This window comes from Penicillium chrysogenum (genome assembly GCF_028827035.1).
Source record: "Penicillium chrysogenum strain IBT 35668 chromosome Unknown utg000001l_segment0_segment0, whole genome shotgun sequence".
In the NCBI taxonomy this organism is placed as follows: Eukaryota; Fungi; Ascomycota; class Eurotiomycetes; order Eurotiales; family Aspergillaceae; genus Penicillium; species Penicillium chrysogenum.
Window position 1 is genome coordinate 7,103,030 of NW_026622749.1, and position 13,814 is coordinate 7,116,843.

General features: G+C 50.1%; 6 protein-coding genes across 6 annotated transcripts; 4 read left to right on the top strand and 2 right to left on the bottom strand.

Annotated features, from left to right (window-relative positions):
• Positions 1–386: 386 nt before the first annotated feature.
• Positions 387–1,155, top strand: N7489_002826 (putative ubiquitin conjugating enzyme (UbcD); the record flags this gene model as incomplete). The annotated part of the gene is made up of 5 exons (XM_056708581.1): positions 387–430; positions 485–530; positions 650–679; positions 777–960; positions 1,016–1,155. The coding sequence occupies 5 exons, from the start codon at positions 387–389 to the stop codon at positions 1,153–1,155; spliced, it is 444 nt and encodes a 147-aa protein (XP_056572883.1).
• Positions 1,156–2,150: 995 nt separating this feature from the next.
• On the bottom strand, positions 2,151–3,986 carry N7489_002827 (VOC family protein; the record flags this gene model as incomplete). The annotated part of the gene is made up of 2 exons (XM_056708582.1): positions 2,151–3,750; positions 3,811–3,986. 2 exons carry the CDS (start codon positions 3,984–3,986, stop codon positions 2,151–2,153), a joined length of 1,776 nt encoding a protein of 591 aa, XP_056572884.1.
• Positions 3,987–5,698: 1,712 nt separating this feature from the next.
• Positions 5,699–6,868, bottom strand: N7489_002828 (18S rRNA pseudouridine methyltransferase; the record flags this gene model as incomplete). The annotated part of the gene is made up of 4 exons (XM_056708583.1): positions 5,699–5,926; positions 5,974–6,174; positions 6,240–6,499; positions 6,826–6,868. The coding sequence occupies 4 exons, from the start codon at positions 6,866–6,868 to the stop codon at positions 5,699–5,701; spliced, it is 732 nt and encodes a 243-aa protein (XP_056572885.1).
• Positions 6,869–9,040: 2,172 nt separating this feature from the next.
• On the top strand, positions 9,041–10,260 carry N7489_002829 (ESCO family N-acetyltransferase; the record flags this gene model as incomplete). The annotated part of the gene is made up of 2 exons (XM_056708584.1): positions 9,041–9,072; positions 9,126–10,260. The coding sequence occupies 2 exons, from the start codon at positions 9,041–9,043 to the stop codon at positions 10,258–10,260; spliced, it is 1,167 nt and encodes a 388-aa protein (XP_056572886.1).
• Positions 10,261–10,586: 326 nt separating this feature from the next.
• On the top strand, positions 10,587–11,906 carry N7489_002830 (uncharacterized protein; the record flags this gene model as incomplete). Its single annotated transcript, XM_056708585.1, has 3 exons — positions 10,587–10,623; positions 10,715–11,624; positions 11,645–11,906. 3 exons carry the CDS (start codon positions 10,587–10,589, stop codon positions 11,904–11,906), a joined length of 1,209 nt encoding a protein of 402 aa, XP_056572887.1.
• Positions 11,907–12,519: 613 nt separating this feature from the next.
• N7489_002831 (uncharacterized protein) lies at positions 12,520–13,482 on the top strand (the record flags this gene model as incomplete). Its single annotated transcript, XM_056708586.1, has 2 exons — positions 12,520–12,590; positions 12,684–13,482. The coding sequence occupies 2 exons, from the start codon at positions 12,520–12,522 to the stop codon at positions 13,480–13,482; spliced, it is 870 nt and encodes a 289-aa protein (XP_056572888.1).
• Between the last annotated feature and the right edge of the window lie 332 nt (positions 13,483–13,814).

The following is a 13,814-nucleotide window of genomic DNA, read 5'->3' on the forward strand; positions in this document are numbered from 1 at the left end:
ATGATTCAGCCCTATCGAGGGATTTGCCTTACTTTCATGGAGCAATCGAGTTTGATTCAAAAGACAATCCTCATCTAACATTCTATCTACTTCTGCCTCATTCCCCAAATACCTAGGTAGGTAACAACCTCAACGCTGAATCATTGATGTGTCATCATAGTGTGGCGGTATTCCCGTATTGGGCAGTACAATACCGACAGAATCGATTCCGCCCACCTGGGGGCACTTTTCCCCCTCTTGAGACTCCCAATTATCTTCTTCCCTCTTTCTTTTCCACACAAAGACGTAATCGTAAGTCGACCTACTTCCTCTCTTAACTTGGATCAACTGACGATCCATCTCCCAGTTTCTTTTTTACTTTTTACAACTTTCTCTCTTTGCTCGTCATGGCTCTCAAGCGTATTAACAAGGAACTCACTGACCTCGGCCGGTAAGCCTATCCTGATGCCATCATCTGCGCTTCATGATTCTAACCCTCCTCTAGGGATCCACCCTCTTCCTGCTCCGCTGGTCCCGTTGGAGATGACCTGGTATGAACACTCGTTTTCTTGCTTGGCGCCGTGTGGCGGGGCACAACCCGCTCTGGTTTTGACCAGGTTGATATCAATGAGGGGATCATGGATTACTGACTTGTCGTTTCTTTTTGCAGTTTCACTGGCAAGCGACTATCATGGGTCCTGTAAGTTGTTCACGTCTGGAGGACCTTGGGGGCCAGATGGCCCTCTGCGAAGTCCAGAGATCGATGATTGGACTCGCGATACTAATTGATCATATAGGGTGACTCCCCATACTCTGGCGGTGTCTTCTTCCTTGCCATTCACTTCCCTACCGACTACCCCTTCAAGCCTCCCAAGGTCAACTTCACCACTCGCATCTACCACCCCAACATCAACTCCAACGGCAGCATCTGTCTGGACATCCTGAGAGACCAATGGAGCCCTGCTCTGACCATCTCTAAAGGTGAGCAAGATCTCTCCTTTCATTCTCTGCGCACAATGGCTAACCAATCCTATAGTGTTGCTCTCCATTTGCTCGATGCTCACAGACCCCAACCCGGACGATCCTCTGGTGCCCGAAATCGCGCACGTCTACAAGACCGACCGCCCCCGGTACGAGGCCACAGCTCGCGAGTGGACGCGGAAGTACGCTATTTGAGTGAAACGACAAATCTGATTCCTTCGCTTTTATGTTCTTCTCTCTTCCTCTCAATAACCCTCCTTGCGGCCCCTATCTCGCTCGACCACTTCTCAGTGTCATCTCAACGTCGCTCTGCATCTTTCCGCTTTCTTTGCCCCCATCTAGATTCAGAATCCGAAAGCCTGGCGTACCTGTGGTCGTAGAAACGTTTTCAGTTTTGTTTCCCAAACTCTGTTGATTTCAAATGCACCTGTTCTTGCGCGCGTTGGCTTCCTGCTTCCGTGCCTAAAACTCCATTTGCGCCGGGTTTGACCTTGTCTTGTTGGGCTGAGTTTCTGGGACTTTTCATATCCAACGATCCTTATGACAAATTCTCATGCATTCATGGCATCCATTTCTTCTTCTTTTTTCAAACGCTGCATGCGTCTAGGATTGAATTATGGGTTTTGCCGAGTTTTTTCTCCTTGGATTCTTTGCTCTAGGCGGTTCTTCGGACTCGGTGGGTAATGGTTTGAGGGTTTCGGGGAGTAGTTCGAGGTCGCCGTTTGTGTGTCTTGTGATTAGGGGCTTTCATCTTTTTCTATCTTAAATAACACAATCTAGGCAGGCCTGTCTTGTGTGTTGAACTTCTGATATTTATAGACTGTATAGACTGTATAGACTGTAGACTGTACATTGTGTAGAGTTGAACTGATCATCGCTATATCAACTATATGAATTCAAAACACCGACTCTTGAATGATGCATTCCAATTCCCCAGCTCCCAACTCCATATATGTATATCTATGTATATCTATGTATGTAAATGCAAATCAAAAGATTAATAGTAGAAACCCATCAAATCAACTCTGTCGGATCGAAATATCCCCCGACTGAACCAAAACCCAGACTCAAAGTAAGTCCAAGCAAGTCCAGCACCAAAAAGAGAGAAAGAAATAAAATGCAAAAGAAACTTGAAGTCCTGCCACAATGAACCAGGAACCAATCACACGTATTTCAAAAATGCATCACCATCAAACAACCTGACTCCCCCGTCGACTCCCAGCCTTCGATCCCTCCCCAGCCTTCGCAGTCCTCTGACTAGCCCTAGAAACCTGACTCACCGAGTCCGACGGACTAACATGATCGTCAACCCTAGACCCCTTAGAACTCCTCGACCGATGCGACCGATGCCGATGCGCACGCGACCCAATCTGGCTAATCGAGTCATCCGGCGAAACATGCGAGTCAACGTCCAGATCCGCCACGCTCTCCGGCAGCGGGATATCCCTTGCAGACAAATACGAGTTCCCGCACTCCTTGCTGTGGATACTCGGACTGGAGTAGTATGTAGCGTTCGAGCCAGCGGGAAGCGGGATATTGCGCGCAGAGCGGGATGATGCAGCGCTAGCGTTATCCTTGCCGACGTGCGAGGATGAGCGCACTGAGGCTGCGCGGTATGACTGCGTACTTTGCTGGCTCTTGTGCGAACGGTGCGAGACGGTTGACTCGTACCCGTCGCGGTCGTCGTGGCTATGGCGGCGGTGTGTGCTCTGCGACGCTTTGATCGTCGATGAGCTGTGCACGCTGCTTGCGGGGCCGCGCGTTTTCTCGTCGTGGTAGCTGCTGATGAAGGTTGAGGGGGCGCAGGCGTAGCGTTGTTGGGAGGCGTTGCTGGCGGGTGGGTACTCGATCGCCCGGAGCGGGGTGTCTTCTGGGATGCTGTAGATGCTGCCTTCTGAGGCACGGCGAGGGTTGTCGTGCATGTATTCGGTGCCTTCATAGACGGTGCTGGCGCGTGGGTTCTTGGAGGTTACGCTGCGCGTTAGGGTTGAGCGTGGGTTTGAGGCGCTGGTGTAGCTGCTGCGCGGTGGTTGTGGTGCTTCGATGGCACGGTATTGGGATGGTTGGTCGTCGTTGCCGAAGAAGGATTGGGCGGCGGCTTTGATTTGGGGGAAGTTGCTTGCAAACTGAGCTGGCTGTTCGGGTTCTTCGGTCGTTGACTGGGAGTCGCCTTTGACCATTGCGTAGGCGATTGCTGCGCCTGCAGCGGCGCCAATGAGCGTGCCCACGATGGTCTTGGCTGCCTTGCTGCCGTCGTCGCTCTGTGGCGGTGCGGGTGCTTGCACGGTGTATGACGGCGGCGGTGGGCCTTGAGATTGGCGGGAGACGACAGTTGGTGCAGACCGCTCAAAGGTTGTGGGTGCCTTGGAAATGGCGCGAGACTTGACCTCAGATCGAGCTTCGGATCTTGCTTCGGATCTTGCCTCAGACCGGGCTACGGATCTGGTTTCTGACATGGCCTCAGATCTTGGGGGTGCGATGCTCTCTGCCTTGATGGTGCTAGCTTTGCTGCTTGCCTTTGAGACCACAGAGCGGCTGGAACCCTCTAGAAGAGCCATTGTCGGCCCGCTGGCCCCTGATATAACAGAGGCACTGCCAGGTCGATACACGGCTTCAATGCTGTTGCCGTCAAAGTCGATTACGGCTGCACTGAAGTACCCAGATTGCGAATCTCGCATCTTGGGTTCGCCGTGGATCTTCGCGCCGGCTTTCAGGGCGCTTATGAAGAACGAGCCGACTGCGTCTTTTGACGGGGCTGGAAAGGCGACATGGACTGCACCAGGAGGGGATCTTTGATTATTATTAGCTTTGTCGAAAAACAAGGTGTTTCTTTGTATACATATCACTCACCCAGGCTTAGTCTCGGTCATCCAGAAATCAGCAGGCTCCCCCTGCTTCTGACCGAAACCTATATAATCGTCATGTCGACCGATGAATTGGTATCCCAATGGCTGTAAACATGATAAGAAGAAAGAGGTAGAGGTTGGGAGGTGAGAGACGGTTAGGGTGATATGCGAAACGGGCATGGCGGAGGTTGAAGTCGATGTGCCTGGATACCCGCACGTACAAAGGGTTAAAAAAGAATGGGGATATGAAAAGTCAAGGGTGAATGGAAAGAAAGAGAGAGATTAAATGGAACCGGTAAGGATATATACGGTGAGGGAATCCAAGTCTATAGAACTATGACGCCAGGAAATGAGGCCACATGAACGGTCGGTCCAAGAGCCAGTCAGAATAAACGCTGTGAGACTCTAATCCGAAAGCAGAGAGGGAATAAGCTAGCAGCTTCCAAAATCCTGCCCAAGCTGGCGAAAAGGGGTCATCCAGAACACCGCATGTCTCCCGATATTAGGTTGGTGGACACTATGGAAGACGTGTGATTTCTGTATGGAGTCAGGCAAGTGGGGGTCCATTGACAATTGGCCGAATGATCAAGTCAATGCTCAGTACCCGATCTGCACGGAAAAGTTGAAACAGAATACTCCGTACAAGGGCAATGGCGAGGCGTGTTGAAGGCCCAAACCTGTTACTTCGCACTTCCGAATCGAAAGCCAGTCAGTCCGTACTTCCAGTAGCAGAGTACTCAGACCGGAGGCTGGTCCTGTTCCTGGCTACTTTCGGATATCTAGGGGCCCAACTCTGGACAAAGTGAAACGCTCTATGGCTGGAGGGGTGCAGATGGGTCCCTGCCAGGTCATCGCGGGGAGCCAATGTGGATTCCTGTTGGCGGATGGGGCGTCTGTTCTGGATTCCCTGAGCGAGGTGCAGGAGCCTATCGACGTTAAGTGGGCATCTTGCTTACTTGTTCCCCTCGTGTGAGCAAATGGCGGACTTTCAAGTGGAGGAAGAAGAAAAGACTTGCTGCCAGGTGGACTTGGGTAGATGTGCTGACCGCTACGGGGGTTGAGTCATACAACATCGAGACCTCGGGAGCCCGCGGGCATCGTACGTTGATAATTTGGGATTGTTTTTTGATGTTATTCTCTAGATAATAATATGATTTACATAGAATAATAAAACATAATATGTAGAATATCTACGTATAAAATACACCAAATATATAAGATGGGCAGAAGTGCATCTCGCCACCGTCGATCCGATTCGCGCATTCAAAGTGAGGCGAGGCTAATTGCATGCCACGTCAAGGATCGCTATTGACTATAGTAACTATAGTAACTAGAGTAATTGTACGAACTGGACAAGTCAAAAAAATAAAAAAGCCATATTTTATTGAACACAGAAGTTGAAGATATGTGTCTCAGAATCCCAAATCAATGGGGTCTGATCTATGTGCTGTTCACTTTTTCTAGTCTACACATCGCAGCAGTCGAGGTTGAAGCTGGATGGAGGCAAGACGGATCAAGGACTGGCGAAAAGGAACCAAATGCCATCCGACCCGGAACGTATGCTGAGGGGGGGAAAGCACCAGGTGCTCTATCAACACCCACAGACAATGGGATGACATCCCGGTGCTTGGTAGCTGTCCCGATGGATTTTCCCCCAAACAAAACAGAGATATATAGAAAGGTAGAGAGAGCTGGGCTTAGATAACAGCCAAAATACCTGAAGGACAAGACATATGCAGAGATATGACCGGTACCTTCATTCTGCGACTCAATCCCTGCCCGTAAAAAAAAAAAGGTTGTGGCAAATGTGCCGCCAGTATAGACGACAAGGACGCGCGCTCTCTGGGCGCGATTTCTTTTTCTTTTTCTATTTTTTTTTCCGAGCGAGTTCCTCAGAGGATATCCCAAACCTCTTCGGCAGCATGGCAGAACTTGCTGCAGGCAACACTGGCACTAAGACTGTAGTTGCTGATACTGATAGTATCGTCCTTGAAGGAGTCGGCAAAGTCGTCGTGACCCTTGGCCATGGCACCGACGAAGATGGCGACACTCTCGTTAGGGTTCAACGTCTCCAGATAATCCTTGGTGCGGACCACCGGCGCCTCGAAACTCATGGTCACCTTGCGGCAGTTGGGGGCAGGTGGTCGGTGATCGGGTTCTTGATAACCTTAAGGAGCTTTTCTTGTGAATTGGTTGAACGGATGGAGAGTCGGTGGAGCAGCTGGACCATCAGACCGGCGAACCGCTTGAACGTTCTCGGAATGCGGACTGAAGGGTTGACTTCGATCAAAACGCCCTTGGCGGTGTGAATGAAAATTTGGAGCCGACCGGCCTTGTTCACGGGGGAATCGAGAAGAGTGAGCAGACACTGCGGTGGGTTAGTAGGTATTCGTTTTTGACCTTTCTATTGCCACTGGCGATGTTGAATCGTACCTGGTGGGTAATATCCGGTCGGGCTTCACTGATATCGCGGTTCATTTTGCGCATGATACCGATGTGCTCATCGCTGTTCAACAGAGAGAACTTCTCATCCTTGGTCCCTGAACGTCCGCTGGAGACAGCCTTGTAGGTTTCCAGACTGGCATTGGAGAGAACCACAATCAAGCGTTGGGTGTCCTTGTCATGGGATGGAATTGGCACATGCTGTTCAGCAACTAGCTGGGGAAGCTCGGGAGGAGGGCATGACTGAGTCCCTGAAGATTGGTTGTCAGACATGTTGAAGTTTATGAGAATTGCAATTCAGGCGCGGGGAGGGGTAAAGGGGAAGAAAAGGGTGACAGATGTGGCTGAGATGTGATCGGAGGATTGGTGCCCAGCGACATGTCACACGGACCAAATCAGAATGGAAGATTTTCTTGTGTTGGAGGATTGGAGGATTGCAGGATTTGCTTGTCGAGTTCTCGCGTGTATATGTTGTAGTTGCGCAGAGGGGAAAAAAGAGAGAGAAAAAAAGAAAATCAAACGGAATAATGAGATTGTAAAGCAAGGGGGGGAAGCATAAAAAAGATAAAATACATACTCGCACGCTTTCTCTTGCCAGCAGCCTGTTCTTGGTCGGACATTGTTGGTTAATTGCAAACTTGAAAATGTTGGAGTTGAAGAGTTTTTGGGGGACGAAAACTCCCGGGGAAAATGAAAAGCGGACGACCGGTGGAATTATATCGAATCTTACTCTGCATGTATCTCTTATATATTATATATCTATATTAATTACATGTAGTCTTTACGTTTTATTTGATCATTTAGAATGGAATCTTTCATTATTATCTATATCTGAATGAGTAAAATGGCAATATGCAATATAGTAGAATCTACCTAGGTAGGACTTAGCACCACAACATATGTCCTCCACACACATATATATACAACTTGGGATATTGTATCTGCTCATAGTCTTCGATAACCTTGGAAATTCCCTTTTAATGCTAGTTTCAACGGTTTAGGGCCACTCCTCAGAGAGATCGACATTACCCCTCAACATGTATGATTCCAGCTGCGTTTGAACCAGCCACAATCGGACGAGAAAAGCCACATCAAGGCTTCTCTTTTGTAGATAGGTCCCAACAATCCCAGAACTGGGTAATGACGCCCGACAAGGATATACCAACCCAACTTGGCTTGGGACTATCTACTCCGTACCTCTGGTCCAGACCTTGATAGACCGAGTTTGACACAGTACTCTCCAGTGCACAATGAACACCACAATGGAGGACTTGTTGTACCGGATGATGAGGATGTGTAACATCCTCTGCATAAAATTGCGTTGGTGACTCAGAACAAACAGATCTGACTGGCTCATGCCTAGCATTGCCTCTTAGGAGCCAGTGGACTCTGTACACCCGAGAAGCTCCTGTCCAGTGGATGAGAAGGGTCAGCACAGATAGAAAGGCCGTGAATGGATCAGAATGGGTCAGAATGGCAAAGGTGGTACAAGGAAGCTTTGTCACCAGGGCAGCAAATCTGAGGGCCTTGAACAAGGAGAAGCTCTTCTGGCAAACTTCTCCGAGACAGTCCAGAGTCGCAGCCTGTGACGCCTCTCTCGACCATGAATTTGGACTCTGCGGTCTGGCTAGCGAGCGGCATGGATGTGTATAATGTAGGCTCCAGCAATGAATGCTCGCTTTTTGCACGGTGATATGCCAAGCGCTGAGTTGCCAAGTGTGAAATCCGGGGGACCAGGCCTCCCATATGTCGTATGGGTAACCCTGTAACCTGGCTAATATCCCCAAACCAATCACCTAAAAAGATCAAAGATCTCTTTCGGGTCTTGACCCAATCAGCACGTAATAGATTGTGTTGGGTTGGTGGGTTGGCCCCAAGCGCCCGGTAGATTCCTTGAAGTGAGAATAATTGCTTCAACCTGTAACCTGTAACCTGTAACCTGTAACCTGTAACCTGTAGCCCGTAGGCGTTGAATGTGAAGCGTCAGAGCGGTCAATAAGGATCATCGCAATACCAACGTGCGCTTCCTTGCACAATGCAAAACGGGGAAAGCCTTACTGGTTATGGAAGCCTTGCACACGCCTTGGCGAGAGGCCAAGGGGGGCTCAGGAGGGTTCAGGAGAGCGTCATCTTTAATCTCCCAGGTACTCCGTAGACTTTCCCAGTGCAATAAGATAGTCCCATTGGCTGAATTTTGGGATTGGAGCCTGCCAATTACCTTCCTATTGCTCCATACTTGTTATATTATTATGTGAAGTCAATCTAGAAAGGGGGCGAGGGAAAGAAAAGAAGTGCCCGACATACCAACCACAAGGAATTTGACAAGGCTGGTGATTGTTATTTGTTCTTTATCTGCACATCTTGACATCTTCACATCTTCACTCCTCATATATTCATGTCTTCTCATCTCATCTCTTGACTCTTTTCATCCCATATCTCTCTCTATTTTCTCCTTGGCCCGGTCTTCATCCCGGTGGCGAGACTCTCCTATCTTACAAAACCCAGCTCTCCACCAGAAACTCTGTTGATCATTTCCATTTCATACGGAGTATTCTTCCTGAACTTGAAACTTTTCCAAAAAATCAAAAACAAAAGGAAACACACCGTACGAAGTACGGAGTAAGGGATAAAGCCCAGGTGCCCAAGGTGGTAAGTCCATAAGTCAACATTAGTCATTCGAAACAATATGACCTAAAACAGACTAGCGTTCCACGCGTGCCGTCACCAAGCTCGACTTTCTTTAACTTCTTCATCCCACCTTGCCCGGAGCAAATTTTGGAAAAGTCAAGGTCATGCCGTGGACAGTTACCAATTCATTCAAGAGGTATTTGTATTTCGACCAATATACAAGGGTGTGCAACTAACATCCCCCTCCAGAGGCCTTATGAAAACTTACGGGCGACCAACATGGCGCGTCTACGACGATGAGCGCGCCGCGAAGAAAAGACGCGTGGATGAGTCCGATGAAGCTGAGGCCAACCTGCAATATGCCATCCGCGAGTCGTCAGCCGCCGTGCTCTCAAGCCCATCGCGTCGCAACTCCTTGTTGTCGGAAGGCACGCTCGATGATATTGACGATCTCACCACACCACCATCGTCGCCCCCACCACGGTTAAGCCCGCCGCCAGCAACCACTCGCAAGCCGACATTTGCCTTTCTCAAGCGCAAGCACAAGGAAGGTTCGACCGGATCGCCCTTGACAGAGGTTAACTCGAATAGCGTACGCGCATCGGTGGACCCACCCAAGCAAAAAGGTCAGAAACAGCCCGTCATGCGCCAGATGCAGATCGACCTGGGAAATGATACACGAAAGACCTGTGCGACCTGTGGCATGGAATATATCCCGTCCAATACAGAGGACGCGGCACTGCATAAAAAGTTCCACGAGATGAATGCGACTGGGATCGACCTGGGCAAGGCATTTATGCGTGCGAACGCCTCACGCTGGGTTTACGAAGCGACTCGATTCGATGAGGGGTACGTGGTAATTGTGGACCGCAAGGCGTCCCCTAGCGCCAAGAGCCAAGCGAAGAAGGTTCTCGAGGTTGTCAATAAGGAGCTATCGTCACCGGAAATCGACGACGAGACCCTCTGGAGCCAAACGGAGCCACCCAAACATTTGCAGGATGGCCCGCCCGAGAAAGTGGATCGGTACCGGGTATTTCTGCATATGAAGGACAGTCGCTGTGTCGGGCTCTGCCTGACCGAGCGCATCTGGGAATCGCGACCGGTGGTGAAGGAACAGAATGGCGACGCACACAACGGCTCTGTCTCGACGCGAGATGAAACTCGCCCGGCCATCGTCGGGATCTCTCGCATCTGGACTTCTGGATCCTCGCGGCGAAAGGGAATCGCTTTAGACCTCCTTGACTGCGTGGTCATCAACTTTATCTACGGAATGGAAATAACAAAAGCACAAATTGCATTCAGCCAGCCCACAGAGAGTGGCAATCGCCTGGCACATAAGTTTTTCGAGGGTGAAGAGACATGGCATGTCTATAACGAGCGGTGATGGGTGCCTTGCATACGTCTTTTTAATTATTCTATGGGTGAGGCATGAGGAGGCATATGGGGGCTTTGATTGTATTCTCAAGCGTTTTTTTTTTTTATCTGCTCTTGTACCATACCTGTGCCCTTTTCCCGTGTACAATAGGGAGGGATGCATTTTCAATCCAATTTGACTGAATTGCACTTTAATGCATTTTATCCAAGCCTCTCGGGGCAGCCGGACTCGATCTCGGAAAGCGGCGCGTAGGACCTCATGGATAAGAAACTCGGCGGGGACCCCTCAATTCTCCTCTTCCTTTTCCTCTTTATTCTAACTTATTCATTCTCGCGATGTCCGGATCAAATCCTTTTCGCCCTAGAAATCCGGGTGAGTATTGTTTTCCTTCTTTCCCCTCTTGAGCTTCCCGGTGACACGGGGGAAATCATCCCCAACATGGCACTGATATGAATCTGGATAGGCAATCCCGCAGATCCGTTGTCTACCAGCTCAGGCAGTTTTGCTCCTGCTTTGCCCTCCAAGCCTCTACCTACGCCACCCATACCCCCGACTGGCTACCCTAGGAAGTCATCGATATCGCTCGAACGCGAGGTAGATGACTCGAGCTCCTCGGACGAAGAGACAAACCCATTCAATCCGGATGTGTCTGGGAGTGATAGTGAGGACGAAAGCAATGGGTACGAGAGCCCAGCGCCCCGTGAGGATGATCGACCACGAGAATCTTTTGGGTCAGCTCCACACCCAGCTCCATCAACAGATGGATCCCCCATATCACCCGACCACAACGGGCGGTCTGCAACAGGTGCAGACAGTTTTCCTGCAGTACGTCCTGCAGCACGGTTATCTGTAGAGCTTGATGCAAACAGCTCTTTCGGCCGAGCCAAAGACAAGAAGCCGCCGCCTCCGCCTAGAAGTCATCACGGCCGCAGGATCAGCTCTACCGCTACCGCAGAATCATCCCAGACCGCCCGGTCCCGGTCTACTAACCGCCTGTCGATTCATGGCTCTGGGAATGTGACGCCGGGCGCCTCGCATCCCAGCTCTGTGTCTCTATCATCGACCACGGACTATTTCTCGGGCCCTGGAGCGACAGGGTCGACGGACTCGCTCCAGCGCAGCCAATCTCATAAGCGTCCTCCGACGCCTCCTCTCAGTCGACGGCACAGCCAGATGAGGAGATCCAAGTCTACACAGTCCAAAACTAGCAGCAGATTAAACATGTCTTACGATTCGGAGAGTAATGACGGCTCTCTGCCTCCCAGCCCAGGGCCTTCTAGTCGGGCGCTGCAAAACAAGAGAATCAGCATGCCTCCGCCATCATCGGGAGACTTCCAAGCGACTGCCCCGCTGGGAGATATCTCGCTGAACCTGTCTCCCCCACTAACTCCAGTCCATCATCACTAAAGGCTGGGCGGCGGGTATCATCCTATGGGAGTGTACCGTCTGGCTCTACTGGACCACCTCCGCCCCCTCCGCCTCGTCGCACTCGAGATTCCATTGCCCGTAGTAATGATGTGATGGGGTTGAAGGAGAACCAGACGCCAGCCCCACAACCATCCAATGCGCTTGACATCCTGGCTGATCTCAGCAAGCTTCAGAAAGAGGTGGATGATCTTCGAGGGCATTATGAAAATCGGAAGGTTAGGGATTGAAAGGGGAGCAGCGGGCTGTTTTCTCTTCCATGTTTCCACGTTTTAGTATAGGCGACTGTATACATGAATGAATGAATGCATGAACTTGGCGTATGTCTGCCAGTTTCGGATTTCTGGTAAAATCCTGAACGATCACCTTCTAACTATGGGGAAAGATGAAAGGCGGGACGGGATTTGGTAGGTGCGGGTTAGCGTCCATCATGACAGGGGAGGTCGAGGTTTATATAGGAGACGTCGATAAAGAATATGAGTAAATATAAGATTGTAATATCATCTTGAACCAAAAGAATCGGATAGTTTAAATTCTCAAACTTTTTTTTTGTCAAGGGCAACGACCTTGTAAGCAGATAAATTAGGACAAATACCTGAGAACTTATACCCAGGTAATATATGGTGACTTGCAGAATTGTCATAGTGGCCACTAATCCTAACTGTCCTCACCCCCGAGGTATGACGTGGGGGAAATTAATTATTTAGTTCTCCAAGTCCAAGGCAAGTCCATCTCTCCTTCTCTCTTTTTTTTTTTTTTTTTCCAACCTCCATCTCCTTGGACATCTCACTGAATTACTGATTCTGCTTAACTTTCAGAGATTCATCTTCATATCTTCGCATCATGAATACTCCAACACTGATCAATTTGCCTCCTCCCCCATCGGACCCCGTCACTCCATCGGATATGGGACCGTAAGAGCTCTCTATAACTCCATCTCCCCTCTGTCTATTGTCTATATCTAACTTGAAGATTTAACTGACTTGGCTAATTAACGGGGAAATCAGGGGCACCCCCAACTCCGGAACTACATCGCTATCTGCTCTCTCGACAACTGCCATCAAAGACGGCCACCAGGGCCAACCATTCCCCACCAGCCACCATGCGCACCAGTCCTCCACATCATCTACTACCACCCTAGAGGCTGAGCGCGCAGATCGGATCTCCCGCCTAGCGGGTCTTGAGCGCGTTGCCACAGCCCGCGCCGGTGGCCAGACATCCTCCGGTCAAGTGCCTCAGCCGTTTGCTCCAGGATACTTTGAGAGTCAAGCACTGAAGGAACGCAGCACGGTTGGCAGCGCCAGCGCGACGGGCAGCATCGCCGGACGTACGACCTGGGCGAGCAGTAGCGACACATACGACGCCGACAAAATGAGCGAGGACCACGAGGATGACGGCACCTCCAGTGTCGGCAACGTCAGTGACGAGGGTAATGCTAGTCTGGTTGGGTTTGGCGAGGGCGCCAACAGTACTTACAGTGGGCCGATTTCTCGTCCGCCTGGAATGAACCGCGTCTCCTCTGGAGGTATCGGAGGACGGCCTACTTCTATGGGTAGCTCGAATGTCAACCGCTCGACTCCGCTGGCTTCATATCTTCAGCAACAACAGCATCATGCCGGGGAGAGCTCTATGATGTCGTCGTCCCCGGCTGGGTCGATGACCCCCGAACCTATGAATGAGGATGCTCGCATGGTTGATGGTATGACTTTTGACTCCGATGTTGTTGATACTACTGCCAGAACTCCACGATTGGTTTCCACACCCGGCAACAGCAACAGTGGACTTGACTCGCCAGGCAGGGATTAAATTCTGATCCATGCTTTGGTAGATTCAAGAGGTTACGACGGCGTTTTTTTAGTGGCTTGATGCTTCGGATGGATTGCTTTTTTTTTTGCTTTTTTTGCTTTCTTTGTGTGTGTGTTTCTTTTTGTTCTCGAAATAACCATGACTATGCATGTAATTATGAGCAGAGAAAACTGTGTATTGAGGCTCTTCTCTTCAAGATATCCAACTGTCGTCAGTACCTGATTTAGGGTCTTCCCCTCCGAAGACCATTGCCACCTGTCTTTTCCATGTAAATCCAGATATTCAGACTCTATTGTAGATATCTAGGTATATACACATCTAGAATAATATCC